This window comes from Diabrotica virgifera, chromosome 8, assembly GCF_917563875.1.
Source record: "Diabrotica virgifera virgifera chromosome 8, PGI_DIABVI_V3a".
NCBI classification, from domain to species: Eukaryota; Metazoa; Arthropoda; class Insecta; order Coleoptera; family Chrysomelidae; genus Diabrotica; species Diabrotica virgifera.
Window position 1 is genome coordinate 123,290,044 of NC_065450.1, and position 26,488 is coordinate 123,316,531.

Here is a 26,488-nt window from a genome sequence, read left to right on the forward strand (position 1 = left end):
ATATTTTTTTGACTTTAAAATGTGATATTTCGATAGTAAATTTAACCTGGAACAATTTTCCTGTAGACGTGTTTGCACCAAATGTGCATAGAACTCACCCTAACTCGCTCTGTCCCTAGATTTCTTTTTAAGAAAATTAAGAAAGATAAAAATGTAATACAAAAACCGAAAATTACCAGCCAAAAAAATGTTTATACAAAGTCATCAAAACTTTTTTCTGTAAAACTTACCTAAAATATATTTAATAATAAGCTTCAACACTAATAAATGTTCAGCAAAAAAATTTTTTAGCTCTTACACACTATGTCTGCGTAACTTGGAACCTATTGATTACTTTTTTATTATCAGTTTTACGAATAAAAGTTATTCTTTATAAAATACTCTGCATCGTATATAATCTAAGATGCAATCATCAAATATCAAATTTAATTAATGTTATACTATACGAGGTATGTCAAAAATATGAATTTCACTCACGAGTAAAGTACCTTTACATTTCACAATATCGAAAATTGTTATTAAGAAAAGTTGTTTGGAATTAAAAAATTTGTTTTAGTGTTCAATTACATCCTTCTAATTAAAATATTGTGAGTAATAAAGGCACTTAACTCTTAAGAAAAATTTATATTTTTTACATACCTAGTATAAAATTAAAAAAGTTTGATATCTGATGGCTGTATCCTAGATTTTAGACCAGGGAGAGCATTTTATGAAGAATAACTTTTTTTCGTAAAAGTGATAGTAAAATAGTTATCATAATTGTAATAAAATGATGAGCATCCGTAATAGGAGAAAAATTTTAAAACAAATTTTTCGATTAGAATGATGTAATTGTATATTTAGACATAGTTTCTAATTTCAAACAACTTTTGATAATAGCATTTTTTGATATTTTGGAATATAAAGGTAACTACTTTACTCTTTAACGAAATTCATATTTTTGACATAACTCGTATAAAATTGATAAAATTTGATATCTGATGGTTGAGTTTTAGATTTTTGACTATCCAGAGCATTTTATTAGGAATAACCTTTTTTCGTAAAATTGATAATAAAAAAGTTTTCCATGTGGTTCCTAGCTACGCAGGCACACTATATAAGAGCTTCCGTATAAGAATTTTCAAATTGCAATGCCATATTCGGATTCAGCATAATCAAAAACAAAATAGAAACATATTTGATCAAAGTAAAATGATAAATTTAACGATATTTTTAAAATTATTTATACAGAACAATTGTTATTGTTTAAACAATTAATAAACAATTAGCGGCCAAATCTGCGAGTAGAACCTTTTTACTTTAGCATGTATATAAACTAACAAAAAACGTTTTAGAAAACTATAGGCTTGTTTGAATTTTTCCGAAACATTGCATGTTTTCGTTCTAATTGTACTCCTCTATATGTATGCATTTTAATAAAAAAAATGTTTCATCCGGAAAACAGATGGGTGAAGGTCGACCTAGGTTCGGATTTTATACTATTTGGAAACTACTGCTAGACTATTAGTAGGAAGTTAATATTCATTGAATTTATTATTATTATTGAATGATATAATTTATATAAATCAAGATTTTTAATTCGTCTTCTTTGTTTCAGCTTGTGTAACTAAGAACCTCAAAATTTAGAATAGAAAATTTGAAGTAACAAGTATCTAGCGCAACTACGGGCCTTGCAAAAATTATGAGCATTACAGCACAATACGCACCCAGCACGCATTGAAGACATCTGAGGATTTTTATTTAATTTTTCATACGTTTCATACAAAATTTGAGTGACTGTGAGTTGTTATTTATTTTATATATCATTGGATTGTCTTTTCACTTGATATATTGTGAACTTGTTGGTAATTAAGTATAATTATTGTATACTGTGAACGAAATAATTTTGAAGTGGGTAATATTTTGATTCGGCTGCCATAATTGACTTTTGGGTGTATTTATTAAATAAATACCGATTTTAACCGTTCTGTGATATTCACTACACTTAAGAAGCGATAAAGTGCGAAAAATAAGGAAAAATCATTGTACCAAATATGTCCACGAATCCTCAGTGGAAGACGTTCCAGCCGCCCCCTGACACTCTCACTCAGGATACAAGCATCATGGATTTTAAATCAATGACCAGTACCGGTAAGATTGTACTCTTTCATTTTATTTTATGGTATTTCTTGAGTTTTTTTTATAAACTATTCGTCAAATGTTAAGGATATTAGCAGAAAATGTCTTTTTATTTTGAAGTTTATAGTTTTATTTGAATAATACCAATATCCTTAACTTTTGACGAGCAGTTTACTTATGAATATATCTCACTTAGCACGTTAATCGCTCGTACATATGAGAGCGGTTTGACAGCGGTTGACACCGCGGTTAGCCGTTAGTAACATACAACCGCCGCGGTTTGATGACGTTGAACGGTTCATGTGTACGATACTTTGCGGTTACATTTTGTTCTTTGGTAACTTGAACCGAGACGTTTGGGATTTTTCAGGTGAACCGCGACGTCAACGTTAGCAAACCGCCCTATTATGTACGAGCGCTAAGCACCAAAGCATAGACGAGCTCCGTTCGTCTCAGATCAAAAGATTTTTTTTATCAAAAATGAATAACCATTTTCAATTTTGTTGCAACACGAAATTAGAGCCGCATCATTATTCCAGTTCAATCAGAGAGTGCAGCAAGCACCTCTAACGGTTTCGAAACTTATTAGTCTCTCATCAGGAGGCACATATGCTGCTCTCTCTGACCCAACTAGGACAAACCCCGGCGTGCAGTCACGGATTGCAACGAACGAAATGGCAGGAATGCCCTAGCGGCAACTGCTATCAAAAAACTAAGTTTTCAGTAGTAATTGCACAAGAGCTCTAAAATTATTGAATTTTTCCCGAGTGTCACTTTGGCAGTTTTAATTTCACGAGCCGAAGGCGAGTGAAATTATGTCAAAGTGTCACGAGGGCAAAAATTCTATATTAATTTTAGAGTTCGAGTGCAATTTGTTGCGAATATTTCATGAATAAAACTGCTCAAAACCAAAATTTTATTGTAATTTATTTATGTAAGTACAAATTAGTGCAATTAAACACACATTTGTTATAAATATGTATTTGACGGTTGAAAGTCATCACTTTTATAATTTTTAAAACATTTGTCATTAATGTCACTGAATGTATTTTTTCGTAGCAACGAAGGGCATCTGACGTAATATGCTTAACGACGGGAGATTATCAAAAATTATCGATTTAATTCAGACTTCTGTAGCTTTCTATTGGTCAGAATCTCCTATGAATGAAATAATCAATCTAATAGCACATAAAACAACATCCAAGAATGTTATTATACATCCTACCGGACTGAAAACAGTGGGAACCTTCTCTAGTAACACCTCCGAGGCTTCTACAATTTGCAAGCCATAACGGATGCTGAGACTAAGGAAGATGAGGGAATTTTACAATTTATAATTCACGTCCCATCTGCTCAGCGCGGTAAAGTTCCAACGAGAATGGTTCCCTTCGTACTCCAATCGGAGTAAACATGTAAATCAAAAATGAATAACCATTTTCAATTTCGAACACGAAACTACAGCCGCATCATTATTCCAGTTCAATCAGAGAGTGCAGCAAGCACCTCTACCGGTTTCGAAACTTATTAGTCTCTCATCAGGAGGCACTATACCTCGATTCGATTAGATGTTTTGCACAAACTTACTCAAAAAGAAGTCCTTATAATAAATCCACGGGGTGCCAGGCGGTACCTTGGCCGAAAAATTGTTTATCAATTTTTCGACCACTGGCCGGCACTCTGTGGATATGTTATAAGGACCTATTTTTGAGTAAGTTTGTGCAAAAAAATCGAATCGAAATAGTTCCGCTAACGGGGGCGACGATACAGTTGGACTATACCGCTAATTGTTAATAACTAAAAATAACAGCTTTGTAATAAAATAGTGACAAAAATCTCTTCAGGACGTTGAAGAAGGTATTTGAATCTTGATTTTGTCACTTTTTGAATTTCATAATAATCATTTTTAATCGAGTTATGAAGCCTTGAAAATGGCCATTTTCTCATTTTTCAAATTTTTAATCGCGTATAACTCGACAACAGTCAATTTTAGAGAAAAATGACAAGAGATCTTTTTTGCTCAGAATGACCCAAATTATCTAAAAAAAAATTGTTTAAAAAATTTTTCGACCACGGCACCGCCCGGCACCCTGTGAATATGTTATAAGGACCTCTTTTTGAGTAAGTTTGTGCAAAAAAATCGAATCGGAATAATTGCGCTAGCGGGGGCGACGATACTGCCCGGTCTACTTGCTAACTTAAAAACTATTTGACGATCTACCTGAAATTTGGCATATAATTTCTTTAAACATTTCGTGAGGTAACGCTGTCGATATATTTTTTGTTTTATGCTTATTTTTTATTTAACAATAATAAATATGTTGATTTTCACGCTATTTTAACATACATTTTGGTTATTTTGCCTTCTGAGTGATACCAAAAAAAAATTGAAGGCACTCGTGGGAGTGCCGACAGAAGTGAAAACTACTTATAGTATATAAATTACGAGCTCAATCCTTTTTTCCCATCCAATCAACGTCCCCAAAAGAAGTTTTCACTTTAAAAATTTATTTCGCCGAAGCGATGACGGTCGCTAATTCAATACTTTTTCCCCATCTAAAAAGTGCACAACGTCCCCAAAGAAATTTTCACTTCAAAAATTTATTTCGTCGAAGCGATGACGGTCGCTAATTTAATACTTTTTCTCCATCCAAAAAGTGCACAACGACCCTCAAGAAGTTTTCACTTCAAAAATTGATTTCTTCGAAGCGATGACGGTCGCCAATTTAATACTCTTTCCCATCCAAAAAGTGCACAACGTACCTAAAGAAGTTTTTACTTCAAAGATTTATTTCGTCGAAGCGATGACGGTCCCTAATTCAATACTTTTCCCCCATCCAAAAAGTGCACAACGTCCCTAAAGAAATTTTCACTTCAAAAATGTATTTCGTCGAAGCGATGACGGTCACTAATTTAATAATTTTTCCCTATCTAAAAGGTGCACAGCACAACCCTAAAGTGCCGAAGAGATGACGGTCGCGAAATAAATCCTTTTTCCCCATTCAAAAATAGGTTTTACATTTATTTTAAATTTAAATACTTTTATACAATTTATGTATAGATACACATAATATAGATACGTACAAAATTTATTTCGCCGAAAAGATGACGGTCGCGAAATAAATCCTTTTTCCTAATCCTAAAATAGGTTTTACATTTATTTTAAATTTAAATACTTCTATACAATTTATATATACATACAAATAATATATAGCATAAGCGATGACGATCGCGAATTCACTTCAAAAAATCGGTCAAACTAAAAAAAACTCATAAGCTAATAAAATCTTTTTTGAATTATTTGTTTCACCTGTTCCAATGACGAGTTCTGATGTCTACTGCAAAATCCTCTTTTTTGAGGTGTCTGGAAAAATTTGCCATCGTTGGCTTATTTTTCTTTATTTTTTAATATTGTTTGAATTATATGGAATATGTTTATTTAATTTAAAAATAAAATAATTTTACTATAGTTTAAAAAAATCATAAAAATGAGCTTGAAATACACCCCCCCCCTTAATGACTAATTAGTAAATTGTTTAATTGATAGTTTTTAATTTTGGGTATGAATAATTTTTATTACACTTATTTTTTATTCGTACAAAATTTACACATTCAATATTCTAATTGTAAACATTAATATCTACTATCTTTTTTCCACAGGGAAAACTTCACAAACATTTAACTTCACTCGTTCAACATCATCATCTCGTTTTGGCGATTTTCCTTTGTTACAAGAGAAATCGTTACATTATAATAATAGTGTGTATGGATCTTCAAGCACTACACATACATCGCCACGTTTTCCTATTGGTACTTTTTCTATAGATAGTACCAATAACGTCTTCAACAGCAGCGGCGACAATTCTTTGAACAACACCAACATCTTCTCGAATGGCAATAACAGTAGTAGTAGCTACAACAATGACTCGTCTAACTCTTCGAACTTAGGTACTAGAGAAACTGGAATCATTGAGAAATTGTTGGTAAGTAAAACTTCAAATAACATAAAATTTTCTTGGACATAACTTGTTATCATTGTTTAAAAACTTTAATAAACAAGCAGTTGGATCTTGTAGTAAGTCCTAGGTTTCATACAATGTGACCAGAAGGCAATATTTGAACTCTATGTAAGTTTGCGTCTACATTTTATAGATGTGATTCAATAAGCTGGTTCATCTATAAAATGTTTACCCGAATAATTACGACAAGCCCAGAAAAAAAGTTGGATTTCTACCAGCCCATAGAACAAGCTGGCTTCCGCTCAAAATTCGGAACAAACGATCACCTACAAACAGTAAAAACCTTAATAGAAAAATCGATAGAATATAACAGATCACTGGTACTTATCTCCGTAGACTTTCACAAAGTCTTCGACACTGTGGGATTAGACAGCATTATAACTGCTCTGAACAATAGCACAGTATATAGAGGTTCCACAGTAAAACCACTCCTCTGTCGGCCCTTCGATTTCAAGAAGTAATACCGGCAGTACGCAATTAGTAATTCACCAGTGGTGGATGCGGGTTTTCCCTGTTAAAATTCGTACGTTTCTATGCGACTAGCAATGCGAGAGTGGGGTAAAAGCTACTAAGAACATTGCGTGGTCGCCATGCGCGACTACAGATTTTACTTCCAATTTTTCGCAGAGTGGTTCTATTGTCCCTCTTTATACTGAGACAATAGTAGAATAGACTACCGGCTTACAAAGTTAGTACAAACATTGTACCAAAACAATGCGTGTAAAACTACATGATACCACCAGAGAAATTCATATCAAGCGAGGTGTGAGACAGGGAGATACTCGCTCACCGAAATTATTTATAACGGTCCTCAAACACACTTTTAAAATACTAAAGTGGGAAAATAGAGGAATAAAAATAGACGGGGAAATGCTCAATCATCTGCGTTTTGCCAACGATATAGTACTAATTACCGAAGATCTGGGTGAAGCACAACAAATGTTACAAGAATTAGAACACATCTTCAACAATAGGTCTAAAAATGAACATCAGTAATACCAAATTTATCACAAATTTAGTTCCCAGCGGACACCTAACCATCCAAAATCAAGTGGTAGAATTGACAGTAAAGTACATATCTTCCCTACCATTTCCAAATATCGAATGTGAAAAATCGGGTTTTTCAGATTCGATACCTTGCCCTCGCATTATACGTGATACATCTTGTGGCAAATTCTCGTTATTGTAGCTTGATTAGGAGCGCGGGAAATATGCTGTTTAAACCATCGAATATGAACATTTTTTCATTTGGTTGACTGCAAACTTACGAAAATGGTTATATTCGATACTTTGTTTTGTATAAATATAACTAAAGGTATATTTTTTGTACACCGCTAAATTTCGAATGTGTCACATTCGTTAGTTTGTGTTGTAATTTATTCAACAGTTATTCATTTATAAAGCTATATCCTTGTGGCATTTTTATGATTAACTATTTAGATGGGAAATAAGCCACAATTAAATTGAAAAAATAATTAAAAAAATTCATTAGTATTTTTTATTTTGACAACGACACCCGATTTGGGCGTGGAATCGTTAATAAAATTATTTTTTAAATTTGATTGTGGCTTATTTTCCATCTAAATAGTTAATCGGTTATTCGCTATTATAAACTGCGCGTCATAGAAAACGGGCACCCTAAAAAATGGGTCATTTTTGATGTCGCGTATCTCCTAAGCCTGTTGTACGATTTAAGTGATTTTTTGAATATGTTATAGCCCTATTCTTTGTCAATATCCCTGTAATAATATTTTTGCAAAACAGGTAAATTTTTATTCTATACCGGGTGTATAGGTTTTCTTAACATTCTGTTTTTTGATTTATTCGCTTATGTTGGATAATACAAAAGTCATCTACTTTAACAACTAGGCATGCTCTTTATCAGTACAGGGTGTTTCTAAAGAAGTACGGCAAACTTGAAGGGGTAATTCTGCATGAAAACATAATGACCGGTTGCTTTATAAACATATGTCCGCAAATGCTTCGTTTCCGACATACAGGATGTTGAATTTTTTCTTACAAACTGACGATTTATTTATTGCCCTAAAACCGGTTGAGATATGCAAATGAAATTTGGTGGGTTTTAAGACGTAATTTTTGAACATTTTTTGACATACAATTAAGAATTTTTTATTCACCATTGGCGTGCATACGAATAATACGATCGGTCATATTACCCGTATGCGCTCCAATAGTGAATATAAAATTCTTAGTTGAATGTCAAAAATGCGCAATTACCATCTCTTAAAACCTACCAAATTTCATTTGCATATCTCAATCGGTTTTAAAGCAATAAATAAATCATCAGTTTGTAAGAAAAAATTTAACATCCCGTATCTCGGAAACGAAGCTTTTGCGGATATATGATTATAAAGCAAACTGTCATTATTTTTAATGCAGAATTACCCCTTAAAGTTTGTCGAACTTATTTAGTCCCTAAAACCCATTAGACTTATAACACCCTGTACTGATGAAGAACATGGCTAGTTGTTAAAGTACATAACTTTTGTGTTATCCAACATAAGCGAATGAATCAAAAAACAAAATGTTAAGAAAACCTGAGGCTATAGTTGGGTTTTAATTTCAGTATTTTATAAATGCTAGAATATTCCACAGGGTGTTGCGAACTTTGAGAAAAAACACAGTTTGATTCGTACACCCGGTATAGAATGAAAATTTACCTGTTTTGCAAAAATATTACAGGGATATTGACAAAGAATAGAATAACATATTCAAAAAATCACTTAAATCGGACAACAGGTTTAGGAGATACGCGACATCAAAAATGACCCATTTTTAGGGTGCCCGTTTTCTATGACGCGCAGGGTACATTCGCTACTTTGAATCATCGGACCGAAACATATCTTTGATTAATACAAAAAGCAAAGTAACGAATGTGATTTTTTGGAAAGAAAAAAAATGATAAGCAGTTCAAATTTGTTATCAATCTAACAAGGATTAAACATTACATACAAAAAATATAAAAATTTTCCCATTTGTCAATGCACTGATTTAGGAGTCTCTAAAAAAGAGTTATTTTGCTCTCCTGAAAAGTACCACTTTTCACATTCGATAGTTGGAACTGGCAGGGACGATATACTCGGTCATGAAATCAGCATAAGCAAGGATAATCAGACCTGTGAACTCCAATTAACTAGTTTTGATGGGAAATAAGCCACAATTTTACCAAAAAAAAAATGATTTTATTATTTTATAAAATCATTAATATTTTTTGTATTTTGACAACTACACCCGATTTGGGCGTTAATAAAATCATTTCTTCAGTAAAATTGTGGCTTATTTCCTATCAAAACTAGTTAATTGCAAAAATGCCACAAGAAAATAGCTTTAGAACAACACTGTGAATTCCAACGACGAATAACACTTGTTTGGGCGGCGTATGGTTCACTAAGAGACATCTTTAAGAGCGACATCCCGATAGCTATGAAACGGAAGACATTTGACCAATGTGTTATTCCTATTATGACATACAGAGCAGAAACTCTCGTGTTCACAAAAACAACAGCACTAAAAATGCGAGTGGCACAAAGGTGCATGGAAAGATCGATCCTCGGCGTGACAAAAAAAGACAAAATAAGGAACCAAGACCTACGGAAAAGAACAGGTATCACTGATGTCGTCGAACGTATAGCCAGGCTGAAATAGAGTTGGGCAGGTCACATAGCGAGATTAAGAGACCAAGATGAACCAGAAAACTAATTGATTAGAGCCTAAGAGAAGACAAACGCAGCAGAGGACGACCACCAACACGCTGGATGGACGACATTAAACGAATATCCAAGAAATGGCAACAAGACGTACAGTACCGTGAAGAGTGGCGAAAAATGGGAGACACCTATGTCCAGCAGTGGACAGAAGAGGTTGCATGATGATGATGATGAACTTTGCGTCTATTGATGTACGATTTTGCTGATTTTGAGTCATTTTTTATTTAGAGTAAAACCGGAAGTACGCATTCATTCTCATCTTGCTAAGACGCGTCGAATAATATATCGCTTTTACTATTTTGGCGACTTTAAAACAGTACTTCCAGTTGCAACTCTGGAACCGGAAGTCCAAAGTCAAATTTCTCACTTTCAATACCATTTTTGAAGAAGCAGCAGTAATCGCATAGGAAACCTCACACAGCCGACTTGAATTTCTAGAACCTCGGGTGGTTCTTATCAATAATATCCATCTAGTTCTGCAATGGCTACAGGTGGTACCAGTTATTCTTACCAACAACTTCTCTCAAATCGCCCTTCAACTAAGGAAAATTACAACGCCTCTTTCTATGATTGAAAGCAGCGACTTGAGTACCAATGCCCATCTTTGTTCTCTACTAATAAATTAAATGTGTTGGTCCAATAATTGTGAACAGAACCAAAACTAGTGTCATGAAGAGAAATATCCATGTGTAACGTTGGATATTTTTACATTGTAGGTCAGTCCGTTGTTTTCAGTCCTGTATTTAAGCTGATGATGGCTTGTGTAAAGCCGAAACGCGTCCTTTTATATGTTTTTTAACAATAATAAATAACCTTGTGGTACATCTTCGAGTTTTTTGTAATTGGTTCAAAACTAGTGTATTAATTATAAACAATATTCAGCTTGCATTTTTATAAGTGTACTTTACGTAACTTTTCTCAGTCGCATTCTTTATAAGTAAGTATGTATAGTATTAACCCATTAACGCGGAGAAAAAAAAAATAGTTTTCGACAAAACTTATTAAAAATCGTTAAATGTAACAGTATTCTGTACAAAACGTAACAAGAAAATTGTTTGTAAATGAAACAATTATTGAGAAAAAAACTGTTCCCATATGGGACCACTAGGCGCGAACCCGGTAGATGTTCGTTCAGGGTTAATTGGTATGAAAATTGCGAAACAGTCGATACAAAGGACCACATTATATTTGCAGCACATTGTTTTCCCTCGCGTCTTAAAAATCCAATGCTTGCGCATCTTCTTTTTTTGTTTTCTGGTACAGAAACCACAAAATGATTTAATCCCTCGTACCGAATATCTAAAATTCGAGAGTCACTTCTTGCAGCTGCGGACACTCTTCCTGGTGCTTTCGGTGGGATTTTATATCTTATTGGATACATTTAAATAATATTCCGTGTAAATTCCAATTGGCTAATGTTACGACCAGATTTTCTAAACAACTTGCATGCATTTTTAATATTCGCGTCCACTAGGTATGTAAAAATAGGCCAATACCATTTTTTTTTGGAACGGATTCCAATTCGATAACAAGATACATCGCTATCCATCAAATCAGTATCACCTATATTATTGTTGTATTTTGAAACAATATTTTTGGCCTCGGAACAACAATGTTTTTTTTTCTCCTGTCTTGAAAACCTTCGAACAGGTCTAGTTGCTGTAATCTAAAAAGTTCTGAAGGGCTTGAACCAGTATACTTTGAGTAATCAGACTGTAGAAAATCATACACTGTAGAAGACAAATCTCTTTGCAACAATCTGCATTTTGCTGCAGCGTGAACATATTTAGACCTCCATCAGTTTGCGCAGATGGAATTGCTCTGCTAGTACGGGGTGGATCTAAGTGGTTTCTTCTACGATCGTGTCTTCAGCAGTGCCTTCGATTCTAGTATCATTCGAAAATCCAATTTCCGCGCCTGAAGACAGCTGGTTACGATTTCGATTATCAATAAAACCCGCGTCATTTTCATCTGCCGAATCTTCGTCTGTCAAAATGTTAGTATCTGGAGATTCTATGTAAACGGCAGAAACATCATTATTACTTTGGTTTTCCTCAAAAACTATATAGAGATCTTTTTTCAAAGAAATTCCTCTAAAAATAAGAAAAGTAAAAAAAGAATAGTGAAAACAACATATGCAAGCAAACATATCCAGCAAACCGCCTAGCGGTTCCATTTGGGAACACCCATATTTTTGGCCTATTTACGAAAAAACCAAAAGATGAAATATTATGAAAACCTGTACATGTTATTTATTAAAGTTTGTAGAACATCTTTTGAAAACAAAAACGGGGATAATACTGCAAAATATAATAAATAAAACACTTACACGAAACGAATGCCCATATTTTGGCACAAACAAAACCAACCGTAAATTCAAAAATTTATTGCACTGGAAAATAGGTATAAAACTAAATTTGGGTTGTTCATTCAAGAAGCGGTAACCTTGAACTACAAATAGGCCGAATCTCTGATAAATTTTACCTAACAATATCGTAAATAGACTCCGATGCGTACGCAATTTGTTGGCTCCATATTCCATATGGTACCTGTAGGTGTTAATGGGTTAAGATCGGTATTAAGCATATTATGTATTTTCCTTCTTTACAACATATACAACCTATCCATAGCCTTGTGTTAAATGCTTACAATTATTCGTAGGCATTTTTTAACAAAGACCTGCAGTTTGTCTGTAAGGATTTTGTCACTTTCCAGGTTTCACATCCGTAGAGTAGAACAGACATGTTATTTGACTGGAATATTCGAATATTCGTATTTGTAGTATACTGGCCAGACCTCCAAATGAGGGTTGAGCACGCTGAAAGCTTGTTGAGCTTTTCGTATCCTCATACGAATATCGTCTTTTGGATTTAGTTCTATTAATATTGATTTTCAAACCTATTTTATTGGCTTCGTTGGAAAGTGGTTCCAATTGGTCAGCCACATCTTGGAACCTTTGTCCTAATATGCATATATCGTCGGCGTATTCTAGATCGCTTAGGCCTGTGGTTACCGTCCATTGTATCCCTCTTGTGTCGGAGTCTAGTTTGAAGAGAACATTGTCTACAGCTATGTTTAAAAGAAACAGAGAAAGCGCGCATCCCTGTCTGAATCTAGTACTATTGATCCCATTGTGTTCCATGCTGCATTTCGCCTCAGTGTATAGTGACTTTAAAAAATTTCAAAAGTTCAAAAATTTTCCATATAGCGGCATGAGATAAGCTGTCAAAGGCACGCTCGAAAACATCGATAAAAACCATGTATAGTGGTGTTTCATTCAACCGATTGTTCCATTATTACTCTTACAGTATTAATGTGGTCTCTGCAGGAGGATTCTGGTCTAAAGCCTGCTTGATTAGCTCGAAATTTAACTTTGTTATTCTTTTCAGTTAGTCCAGAAATCCACTGCGCATCCGCTAGGAAAAATAGTCTGATTCTGATTTTTTGCACAATCTTACTCAAAAAGGACTCCTTTTAACAAATTTGCATGTTGCCAGGACCAAAAGGTGGTCAAAAATTTTTTAAACGTTTTTTTTTGTTTTTTTTTTCCTAAAATTATTTTTTTTGCATGGAAAAAAGTTTTTTTATGTTTTTTGGATCATTCTAAACAGAAAAGGTCTCTAGTGACTTTTCTCTAAAAATTATAGTTTTTGACATATAAGCGATTAAAAATTGCAAAATCGGCCATTTTTAACCCCCAAAAACTATGTGAAAAACTGGAACATTTGAATGTTGCCAAGGTAGGTAGATATTCTTTAAACATCGATTGATGAAATCCCGAAGAGTTTTTTGCAATACAATATTCAAGACTCTTTTGTTTTTTAATTGCTAATCAAGCGTGCGCGACACTATTTTCCACCGGACAGTATGGTGCAAATGAAAGGAATAAATTCGTTATTTCGTAAACCGGCGACTTTAAGGAAAAATCCCGAAACAGGTCGATTTTTATTTTTAAGTTATGATATTGTGGCACATATGGTATACTAGTGACGTCATCCGTCTGGGAGTGATGACGTAATCGATGATTTTTTTAAATGAGAATAGGGGTCGTGTGGTAGCTCATTTGAAAGGTTCTTCAATTCTCTATTCAGTAATGTAAACATTTACATAATTATTTATACAGGGTGTCCTTCTACTTCTTTTTTTGTCAAATAATTTAATTTAATAAAAAAAATTTTAACATCACGTCCAGATGGATGACGTCACTAGTATACCATATATGCCACAATATCATAACTTAAAAATAAAAATCGACCTGTTTCGGGATTTTTCCTTAAAGTCGCCGGTTTACGAAATAACGAATTTATTCCTTTCATTTGCACCATACTGTCCGGTGGAAAATAGTGTCGCGCACGCTTGATTAGCAATTAAAAAACAAAGGAGTTTTGAATATTGTATTGCAAAAAACTCTTCGGGATTTCATCAATCGATGTTTAAAGAATATCATTTTTAGAGAAAAGTCACTAAAGACCTTTTCTGTTTGGAATCATCCAAAAAACCTAAAAAAACTTTTTTCCATGCAAAAAAAAATAATTTTAGGAAAAAACAAAAAAAAACGTTTAAAAAATTTTTGACCACCTTTTGGTCCTGGCAACACGCAAATTTGTTAAGAGGAGTCCTTTTTGAGTAAGATTGTGCAAAAAATCCGAATCAGAATATTTTCCCTAGCGGATGCGCAGTGGCTTTCTGGACTAAGTATGATGGTAGTGAACATTTTATTTATGACGCTAAGCAAGGTTATTCCTCTCCAATTTTTTTACAGTGTGAGATAGCTTTTTTAAAAGGAGTCCTTTTTGCGTAAGATTGTGCAAAAAATCCGAATCAGAATATTTTCCCTAGCGGATGCGCAGTGGCTTTCTAGACTAAGTATGATGGTAGTGAACATTTTATTTATGACGCTAAGCAAGGTTATTCCTCTCCAATTTTTTCACAGTGTGAGGTAGCTTTTTTTTTAATCTTAATGTTACCTTTTTTCAGCCCGCTGGAATGTTGTTATAATATATAACAGCAGCTATGTAACTCTTCCAAATCCATCTTTCAACTAAAAACAAAATTACAAATTACAGAATATCCTTTCCTGATCGTCCTCGGGATTTGATCGTAGATGCTAAACAAACATAATTTATATGCCAATTAATTTATATACACTTTCTACCTGGCCTAATTATTGGCTGCGACCTGATAATAATTATTTATTATGTTTTTTAAAGTTCTCTGAAAAACACGTTCACAATATTTTATGTTAAAGTGAATGTCCTGTTCTAGTAAATTGTTTGTTGGTGTTAAAACATTATTTTAATGGGTATGTTCAATTTCTTTTTGGTAAATATTTTATAAACTTCTTGCGATGCTCAAATATTTTAAAAAGTTCAGTTATATAGTTTTTTTTTGCTCTGATTTTGGCCTTGGTTTAGAACTGGAACCTTTGGCCACGTAATTGTATAACTTATCACTAAGCTTTACAAATATTAATCAATATTTCTGTGTTCGTAACGGTTTTTTCTTTAAAAATTGTATAGATATAGAAGTTAATGTATCGATAGTTTTTATTACTTGCTATATGGTCTGGTTTTGAGCACCCCTAGATCAAATCTCCACAATAGGGCTTTTCATCGATTGTCATTTGTTTCGAGCTTCTGTCATGTGTCACATAATATTAATATATCTACGCCATACGTCTTTGGTTTGTATCATTTGTAGATACCAATAACGTATGACGTAGACATATTAATATTATGTGACACATGACAGAAGCTCGAAACAAATGACTGAATGAAAAGCCCTATTGTCATGACATGCTAATCTGTCACTATTTTTATTTATTTCCGTACAAGATTGTAATGCATATCTAGAACGCCCAATACGAACAAAATGTTAAATAAAGCTATCCTAAACTAAATTAGGTACTGTTAGAAATAGGTAAACAGGATGTCTACTGGTTAACTCGAGCATGTACGGAGTGTTTCTATATCTGGTTGTAGTATAAACAAAACTTTCTTTACAATTTTAATTTTTCTCGTCCTTGCGAATTCACAAACTAGCAGTAATTAAAAAAATATATTTTTAACTTATGTTTACTTTGTTTTAGCACTCTTATGGATTCATACAATGTTGTGAACGTCAGGCCCGTTTGTTCTTTCACTTCAGCCAATTTAGTGGTAATATAGAGCATTTAAAAATTGGAGATCCTGTTGAATTTGAAATGACCTATGATAGACGTACTGGAAAACCGATTGCCAGTGCTGTTACTAAAATTGCTCCAGAGGTAGTAAGTAACACCATACTGTTGATGCATGTGAATTCTGTATGGTATTTAATTATATAAATAAAATTGGAAAATACTGTAAGACTTGTACACACTTAGGTCAAAACGGCAAACAAGTGTATGTTCTCAAAAAAATTGATAGTGTGTAAAAAATGTTTTATTATCAGCTAAGTACTTTCAACACATAACGTGCCATCATCAGAGCTTCGTCCTCTTATAAAACCTTCATAGAAGAGCAATTGCTAAACGACACAATAAAAAACATAGATTCTGGGCAAAAGCCACAGATATCGGGTATAACAAAATCGGGTATAACAATTTATTCATTTTAAGGGGTTGGACACAATAAAAAACAGATTCTGGGCAAAAGCCACAGATATCGGGTATAACAACCCCTTAAAATGAATAATTTATGTTTCAGAATCTATGTTTTTTAATGTGTCGTTTAGCAATTGCTCTTCTATGAAGGTTTTATAGAAGGACGAAGCTCTGATGATGGCACGTTATGTGTTGAAAGTACTTAGCTGATAATAAAACATTTTTACACACTATCAATTTTTTTGAGAACATACACATGTTTTCCGTTTTGATATAAATAAAACACCGAAAATTATTGTTTTTTAAATATTTACAAAATTCATCAATTTCACCGACAAAGCATTTTTCTCAAGGGATCAAATTCGGAAGGATATTATTTATAAATTGATGGTGAATAATAAATTTAGTTGGGGTGAAGTTGGCTGTTGAGATTATTAAGGTTTATTTTTATCATAAGGGAAAATGTTTTATATGTGGAGTATATATTGTGGAATTTTCAAAATAACCATAACATAGCTGTTATCTTAGAGCACCCGAGTGAATATTTATTTTTGTTTTTTAGAAGCCATATACGCAAGGCTCAGGGCACTTAAGATCTGATGAAGCTGCTTTACTATGCTGAAGGTTTGTCTGTATTACCCTGATAGGGTTAATTGAGACGTTCTAGTGCAGAAATGGAGTCTACCACTAGGCCTCCTTTCTTATCGTTCCTTTTATGGATATTTATTGTGAGTTTACAAATTTTTATGTATGAGTTGTGTCCAATCAACAAATCTACAATAAATGACATATCTACAGTCCCTACGCTTGAAATAAGGATCTTTCAAATCGAGAAACACTACCTGAAGGGGCAGTATAGAGTGCTTACAGCAATTTTCTTTGTACCCAGTCTGCCTGTTCTTGGCTCAATGTCGGATGTATCAAGCGGTGTATCACCGCTTTCCTGATGTCCTTCGCCGCCTCGCTTCTTCTTGCTCAGCCATTTCGAGATGCTTTTATGGTTCTTGACCTCGTTCTTGCCACTTTTAGGAATCTGAGACTCAGGGCGAGGTCTTTTATTCCCAATGCTCTTGCTCTCCTTCTGTTTCTTGGGCATGTCTTTCTTCTAGGCATTTTTTGGCCTTCATAAATCCCTTCTACCATTTTTCTCTCCTTGGTCAGCTTCCTCCTCTAATCCCCCGAAAGTCTTTTTATCTTGAGTCCGATTTTGATAATTCTCTCAAACAATTGTGCAGAGGCCTGGCTTTCCTGCCCTTCTGGTTTACCGTCGGGGTCACTGAGTTGCATCTTCCTGAGTTTTGAAGCCGAGGATTCTAAGTCAGCGGGTACTGGTTCTCCCATCTTCTGTTTTGGTGAGTCAATGATATCTGGCTTCCTCTTGTTCTGATTTCTTTTTTATTTCGCGTACACTTAATTCCCCCGAGTAGCTAGGGAAAGGGCGGTTCGCTCCTGCAGAGCCCCGCATACACAGGTATTAGCTGTATACTATGGGGATTCACCCTATTCCTCAAGGGTGCCGTTCGCGATATTGTTAGCTCCATTATCTTTCATGCCCTCGTCACGGTAACTTACTGCTTAGCAGTAGGGTCGGGAATCCCACCCCCAATCTTCTTGCTGAGGGGTAGTTCTAAAGTCTCCTCACCGGCGACAAGGTCATACGAGAGAGATTCAATTTAAAAAACACGGGTTTAATAATTCTTAATATATAACGCATATCAAGAATCTATGTACTCATAAATCTGTTCATAAACAATTTTGAAAAATATTCCTGTTTAGATAAATTTCTTGAGAAGGATATGTCAACATTTAAGTTAATATGTGTATTTAATGAAACATCATGTATATTTTATGTTTTTAGAAGCTACTTAACAACCTGATGTCAAAATAGTGTATTATGTAGGGTCCATTATGAATATACAAGGTGAAATTTTACAAGGTGAAATACAAGACATTAAATACATACAATTTTGAAATTAATAATTTATCGCACTTTAAATAAGGGTATTATTTTTTAAATTAGTTAAATAACGACATCAATTTTCTAAACCAAGTATCAATATATTGGGCTTTGTATTTAATATCTTGACGATATTTATAAATAATTTCAAAATTTTACCTTGTATATTTCTAATAGACCCTACGTTATAATAGTTTGTTAAGATCAGGTTGAGGAAATTTTTAAAACATAAAAATATACAGGGTGTTTCATTAAAAATAAAGATGATGGACTATGCTTGACTTGCGTGAATCACCCTGTACATTTCAATTTATGTATGAAAAGCGCACGTTTAAATTTAAAAGTTGACGTGTATCGGCATTTTTATTATTTTCTAAAATAAGGACAAACAATTTTATTCCATAAGCGGTTTTCACAGTGTATATTTTCAAAATTTTACCCTGTAATATTTATAATAGATCCTACATCATATAGTTCGTTGACATCATCTTACTAAGGAGCTTTTAAAAATACAGGGTGTTCCAATAAAAATAAAGGTTATGGACTAAGCTAGGCTTGCGTAAATTACCCTGTACCGGGTGTCCCAATAAGAATGGCTCTCGGCCATATCTCAGGAACCGTTTATACTATAGCTTTGGGAAAAAAATTGTATAAAAGTTGCCCCGAGAAAAGCCTGGAAATTATTTTCATAATTGTAAGTCCACCGCTAGAGGGCGTAATTGAATATCACAAATTAAAAAATCGAAATTTTACAAAATTTTCCTAATGAAAGGGCACTGGAAATCCAATCATCGTATTCTTCATACAATTCTGTGCATATTTTATTTCACAAGTTTAAGTCTACCTGTGCAAATAAGAGGTGGGGGTGAGTGGGAACCTTGTTATGAAAAAATCGCTGTAAGTCCGGTTCTGCTTAATCGATTTTTACAAACTTGGTCTTGTTGAAAACAGCTCTTTTTCGTCAATGTAATCGTTATAATTTGGAAACAGCCTATTACGTAATATGCCGGCTAGAAGGCGCTATTTATTTTTTTTAGAAATCTAGTTTTCTTTGGAAAATATTAAATACAAGTATGTATTTTTTTTCCTGTATTACAAAATTGGACCAAATTAGCAACAGAATACCGAAAACCGCATGTCGATACCTTTTTTCTATCGCGAGATATCTTAAGAAACGTGTAAATTTTAAACATAACTGTTGGTGTCATATAAGTGGAAATATATAGAAGCACGTAGTGTGCTATGGAAAAAACAAAGGAACATTGTCCAGATGTCACCGTATATAATGAATCAAAACAACAATAAAACAAATAACACTATAAAATATAACAAAAAAAGAGTGTGTGTACTTTGTACGCGAGTAAGAAGTTATACTTCTATTATTATGACTTAGACGAAATAAATATATTTTAAACAGTCTAATTTTATTTTTATTTAAATATTACGCTAATTTTAATACTTAATATAATACCAAAAAAAATAGCGTTAATATGTAAATTTTTATGAATTGTTGCCTCCGCGCATTTGCTTTTCTCTCGATGAATCGTAGAAAATGTAAAAACGTCAGATTTTCTACACAAATTTTTAATTTTTATTTAATTATATTTTAATATCAATTATCCTATTCCCAACTAAAACTAAGATAAATACATAACTGTTATTGTCACCGGTAAACTAAGTTAAGGAAGTCAAAGTGGAAACAAGTAGTGTGCTATGGAAAAAAATAGAACTATTAGAAGTATTAACTTCAAAAAGTCATCATGTGTCAAATTATGTGTCAAATCAGTAACACATAAAAATTTGTTCATTGATGGTTTGTTGCGGTTTGTTTCTATTAAATTTTATATAAAATTTATACAGAGTGAAATTCAAGATGATTCTTACAAACTAAGAAGCATTTGACATGATAGCCACATTCTTTGAATGCATAAAAAATGCAACTGTTGCGGCTAGAATATATGCAATTAAATATTTCCAAAGACACCCCAGCAGTAGAGTTTTTCATATTTTGTTTTGATTTAGTATATACGGTGACATCTGGAAAATGTTTCTTTGTTTTTTTTCCATAGCACACTACTTGCTTCTATATATTTCCACTTATATGACAGCAACAGTTATGTTTAAAATTTACACGTTTCTTAAGATATCTCGAGATAGAAAAACGGTATAGACATGCAGTTTTCGGTATTCTGTTGCTAATTTGGTCTAATTTTGTAATACAGGAAAAAAATACATACTTGTATTTAATATTTTCCAAAGAAAACTAGATTTCTAAAAATAAAATAAATAGCGCTTCCTAGCCGGCATATTACGTAATAGGCTGTTTCCAAATTATAACTATTACATTGACGAAAAAGAGCTGTTTTCAACAAGACCAAGTTTGCAAAAATCGATTAAGCAGAACCGGACTTACAGCGATTTTTTCATAACAAGGTTCCCACTCACCCCCACCTCTTATTTGCACAGGTAGACTTAAACTTGTGAAATAAAATATGCGCAGAATTGTATGAAGAATACGATAATCGGATTTCCAGTGCCCTTTAATTAGGCAAATTTTGTAAAATTTCGATTTTTTAATTTTTGATATTCAATTACGCCCTCTAGCGGTGGACTTACAATTATGAAAATAATTTCCAGGCTTTTCTCGAGGCAACTTTTGTTATAAAAATTTTTCCCAAAGCTGTACAATAAACGGTTTCTGAGATATGGCTAGGGCTTACAATACCGAGATTCCGGGATCCCGAATACCGGGATCCCGGGCGATTTTTGTCCGGTATTCGATACCGGTATTTATAATAAAAATACCGGTTTTCGGTATCAGCTTAATTTAAAAAAGTGAAATGTTGCACAATAAACTTTCTTCTAAAATATTTTTTGCTATTACAAGAAATTATTTTTGAAGATAAACAACTAATTATATTGTAAAAAATATTTATTAAACACTTTTATTACACATACAAGTCAAGTATAGCGCTTTCAAAAAGCGTGAATGTCGTTAATTTAAGGCGAAGGGTTATATCAGCTTCTACAACCAAATTATTAAATTTTGTCTATACAAATACATAAAATGAGTTATATAAAAATTCTTAAATATTTAAAATTAGACTACTTTATTTTATAAATAAGCGGTAAAATTTATTAATCAGAATTCTTTTTACATTTTCAGATCTAGTTTTCATTTTTTGTGTATTGTGGTGTATAAATTAGGCTCACTCATTTTCTAAATTATTAATAATAATTGAAAATATATAGCGGTCTAAATACAGAGTAATCCATATAAAATATTTATCACAGTAAGTTAATTTTTGTATTAATATATTTTAAAGTTAATTAATTTACAAATAGCAAATCATAAGTAAAAGTACTATCCTATTATATGCAAAATTTATCCTAGAATCAAATATATAGTTTTTCTATTTGCACATTTTTTGTATCTATCTATTCCTACTCTCTACGTAATGTTATAAACAACATCTACTCATTTCAAAACAAAATTTAATAGGTTTCATATATTATTTAATAAGTCGATATAACAACTGAGGATAGTATAAATATAACGTGTATATTTTTTATTCATAATACCGGTTTTAATACCGGGATCCCGGTATTTGAAATTTTAAATACCAAATACCGGTATTGAGATTTTGGCTCGGAATTGTAAGCCCTAGATATGGCCGAGCGCCATTCTTATTGGGAAACCCAGTACATTTAAATTTATGTTAAAAAAGCGCACATTTATAGATAAAAATTGACGGGTCTTAGCGTTTTTAATAATTTTTTAAAACAAGGATAACAATAGGTTTATTCGATAAGTGCCTTCCGCACTATATAACAGAAATTGTTCACTTATTTAATGTTTAATTTCACACAAGCAAAGAATTCTGAAACGAGTAATGTTACTATTACAACATTAACTATGTAAAACTCGCATAAACTTTTCACAAATCACAACATAAGCAATATGAAAATCAACAACATGAAATCAGCTATGTTAGTTATAAACTACTAGCACCTGGAAAACGTTTTGTCTCATCATTTCACATATGTGTGTTATAAACTAAAAAAATGTGGTACTTGGAGTCAACATGTATATTTATCTCTTAATCTAGAGCTAATTGAACAATGTTAGGCTGATTATTCGTTTAATCAAGCAAAAATATACAGTGTGGAGGGAACTTATGGAATAAAATTATTTCTGTTCTTGTTTTAAAATATTATAAAAAACCCTGAGACCCGTTCATTTTTATATATAAATGTACGCTTTTTAAACATAAATTTAAATGTATAGGGTGATTCACGCAAATTTAGCGTAGTCCATAAGCTTTATTTCTGATGGAACACCCTGCATATTTTTATATTTTTAAAAGCTATTCCTGATTTCAATGAACTATAGTTGATTTTTTAACCAAGAGGAGTAAACTAAAAAGACAGATTCACACCCAAGAAAGTTACTAAAAAAGTCACCAAATTCATCTTCTTTTTTCGTTGATCTTATCACTTTTCGATGATAATCCATACATATTATATTATCCAAACACATCGCTAAAGAGTTCTAAAAACGACTGTTTTTATATAAAAGTAGACGAAAAATCTAAAAATTAAAGAAATAATGCAGAAAACACAAAAAATCGCCGATATACTTAATTAACCTATAAAATGACAGACGTGCCAAGATTTAATAAATGTCATTAGTGTCAAAATTTAATAACCGTGGAGTAAACTTGCCTGCGGTTGAACCAATTAGAAACAAGCATTACGGCGCGGTAAATTTGAATCACTCCTCTTGGTTAAAAAACAAACAATAGTATATAATAATATAGGGCATTAATACAGGCTGAAATTATAATGTGTGAAAACCACTTCGGAATAAAATTGTTTTTGTCCTTATTTTAGAAAATTCCAAAAAACGCTAGGATATGTCAACTTTCAAATTCAAACGGGCTCTTTATAAACATAAATTTAAATATGCAGGGTGATTCACGCAAGTCTAGGATAGTTTATGAATATAGCATAAAATATATTATGTATCTACCTTTGATAGATCTGTACCAACAGAACTACCATCAATTCTAGTCGCCGCGTCCGTCAGGTAGAACTGATCGAATTTTCATCGGGTGTGAGATCGCTTTCAGGTCGCCAGAGAGGCTAGTTATCCTCGCCACGCACTATCAGGTACTCCTGACAGGCCTAACTGTTCATGTGTACCTGATAGTGAGTAGCTGGCACAACAATGCCTTACTCTATTTACTGGAGTACCTTACTAATTATCAGTTATAAAAGATGGCTACCTAAGATGCTTGAAAAGATTTATGGAACTGTTTGATACCCTTTGAAAAAATTTGAACAGTTTCATCGACTCCAACAATGTGAAGTATAACTGATACCGCTTTACTTGTTATTGTCAATTATCTGAATATTATATATCTTGAATTAAAAGATTAGCAGAAGAACAACAAGGTTTTAGGTCAGGAAGATCATGCACTGACGCTATATTTATAATGAGGTAAGTTCAAGAGAAATCGTTAGAATACAACAAACCGGCATATTTATGTTTCGTGGACCTTAAGAAAGCATTTGACAGGGTCAAATTAAAGGATGTTATCCATTTTTGTTATACTCGAGAGAGGTACCTCTGGTAATAAAAACTAACTGACCCAATTGCAGCCGGCAATGGAATAAGACAGGGAGATTCTTTGAGTCCTTTATTATTCAACCTGATCATGGATTAAATAATTAAAAAAGTAAGAACTAAAAAAGGATACCAAATGGGAGAAAAACAACAACCAACTTAAAATAATCTGCTATGCAGACGATGCAATACTAATCTCTCAAAGCGAAGATGATTTACAACATAATATGCTGCACCAATTTAACATAACCGCCAGAAAATTTAACATATTGATTTTCCCAAAAAAAGACAAAATGCATGGTTATAACAGCAAATCCAATAAGATGTAAATTGGAGCTGGAGGGTCAGATAATATAACAAGTGATGGAGTTTAAATATCTAGGCATCACATTATCTAGCTACGGAAGGCTCGAAGCTGAAGTGGAAGATCAAGTGAATACAGCAAACAGAGCCGCAGGTTGCCTGAATGACACAATATGGAGAAATAAAAATATCGGAAAAGAAATGAAAGGCAGAATTTACAAAACAGTCATCAGACCAATAATGACATACGCGGCAGAAACACGACCCGACACAGAGAGGACAAAAAGACTGCTCGAAACAGCGGAGATCAAAACCCTCCAGAAAATCGATGGTAAGACTCTATGGGACAGAGCTAGAAGTAAAGATATACGACGAAGATGCAAGGTGGACAACATCAATACCTGGGTAAGAAACAAGAATAAAATGGAATGACCACATAAGCCGAATGCCAACAAATAGAGTAGTAAGGACGGCGAGAGACGGTTCCCCAATAGGAAGATGATCAGTGGGAAGACCACAAAAACGATGGAACGACAACTTACTAGAGGCACATTGAAGGAACAGACAGTCATGTCTATACAAAAGAAGAAGAAGAGAAGATTTAAAAGAAAGATTTTCTGATTTAAATTTAAAACAAATTGATTTTGAACATGGATGATGCAGCCAATGTTAGAGGATTTGTCTGATATATCAAATGTGCAGTATCAAGAACTTGCAGAATTGCAAAATAATGAGTCAGGTAAAAATTTATTTAATAAAAAAGGAATGATGGCATGTGTTGGTTAGTTAGCAGGTATTGAACGAAACGAGTAATAAAATCGAAACAAACAATAAACAATACAAATTACAATACCTGCCATTTACTATGTGTCTTCGAATAGCTTCTATTGGTAGAGATTAATGGAAATTCTCATAGGTGCAATAAACATATTACTAATACACACATGTTCAAATCAATTGGTGGTTAAATAGCTCAAAACGATAACAGGATAAATAATATAGGTAACAACAAAATATAAGGTAAAAATACTAGGTATGTACTTACAATCGGGACATCGTCTACGAAGTCACTATTTTACGTCTTTACGCGTGGGCTGTCTCAATGTTTCTCTTCGGGGGAAGAATTCTTTGGACCTAACGTGGTTGAAACGTACCTTTCTTCGTCACAGGTGGATTTCGAAAAAATGCGAGCGAGACACAACACGTGCGTCGACAAGGGTAAAAAAAGGGACATGATTTCGAACTATTTACACAACAAATCAATTGTATGGAATTTCCAACAGCATGGCTTTGCGAGGAAACAGAAATAAAATATTCAAATCCAACCAAATGTGCAAGAAAACTATTGCTACCATTTCATCTTCATATTAAGCTGAATGTGAATTAATTGCTGTAAATTATTTTCTGGTAAAAAAAGAAATCAGCAGAATATAACCCAACATGAAGACTTGAGACTGAAGCTACCAACCAAATTGGAACCTAATATAAAATCTCTGTGCAGAAAGCATCAAGTACAAGAATCTCACCAAAGTAAAATAGTAAATTAATATAGAAAATCTTTGAACAATTCAATTTTTTAATATTAAAAATTATATATGTTATACGGGGGGCATGGCCCAAATAAGGTTGGGAAACACTGACGTGGACTCTTCAAACTTACTGTATGGTATACAAACATGGCGTATAAATTTAGGGTCAAACGGTACATATTTTGTTAAAATGTTAATTCTCTGTCGGATCCTTCGATACTTCGTTGTATCGGTTTACTATAAAAATATAATATACGAATTATTTTAAAATTAAAAATTTGTCCGAATTCTAAGCACAACAGTTATATTTTTTAAAGTAATACTTTATTTGTTTCTTTCGAGTTAGCAATTTTAATTTTTGTAGGTTATGAGTGAAGAGCGTGTGACAGGAACGGTTACCACTGAGTTGAGAGCTGCAGAGGGTTCAGTTGGAGACACCACGGGGAGAATCAGTTACGAAAATCGGGGAGAATGCTTCTTTTTGCCTTACACCAAAGATGATGTCGAAGGAAATGTTACTTTACGATCTGGCGATAAAGTTAGCTTCCAAATTGCTACTAATAACCGGTAAAAATGTATTTATTATATTTATCTTGTGGTATTAATTTGAAAAAAGTAATTTTCT

General features: G+C 33.2%; 2 protein-coding genes across 4 annotated transcripts in view; one reads left to right on the plus strand and one right to left on the minus strand.

Moving 5' to 3' along the window:
* The window catches only part of LOC126889825 (ataxin-3-like), a 157,079-nt gene that overhangs the window by 88,403 nt on the left and 42,188 nt on the right, over positions 1–26,488 (minus strand). The window contains exon 2 of one of the 2 annotated variants that reach the window (XM_050658507.1): positions 14,830–14,903. The exons of the other annotated variant lie outside the window; for it this stretch is intronic. The gene's annotated coding sequence lies outside the window, so the exon portion shown is untranslated. The remainder of the gene's footprint in view (positions 1–14,829; positions 14,904–26,488) is intronic. 2 annotated transcript variants of the gene reach the window in all.
* Positions 1–26,488, plus strand: part of LOC126889823 (cold shock domain-containing protein E1) — a 193,313-nt gene that overhangs the window by 40,930 nt on the left and 125,895 nt on the right. The window contains exons 2-5 of one of the 2 annotated variants that reach the window (XM_050658499.1): positions 1,598–2,130; positions 5,776–6,098; positions 15,951–16,130; positions 26,228–26,430. In XM_050658499.1, the coding sequence (XP_050514456.1) occupies positions 2,034–2,130; positions 5,776–6,098; positions 15,951–16,130; positions 26,228–26,430 (803 nt within the window). In that variant the 5' untranslated portion in view covers positions 1,598–2,033. The remainder of the gene's footprint in view (positions 1–1,597; positions 2,131–5,775; positions 6,099–15,950; positions 16,131–26,227; positions 26,431–26,488) is intronic. The other variant, XM_050658500.1, reaches the window with a different exon arrangement.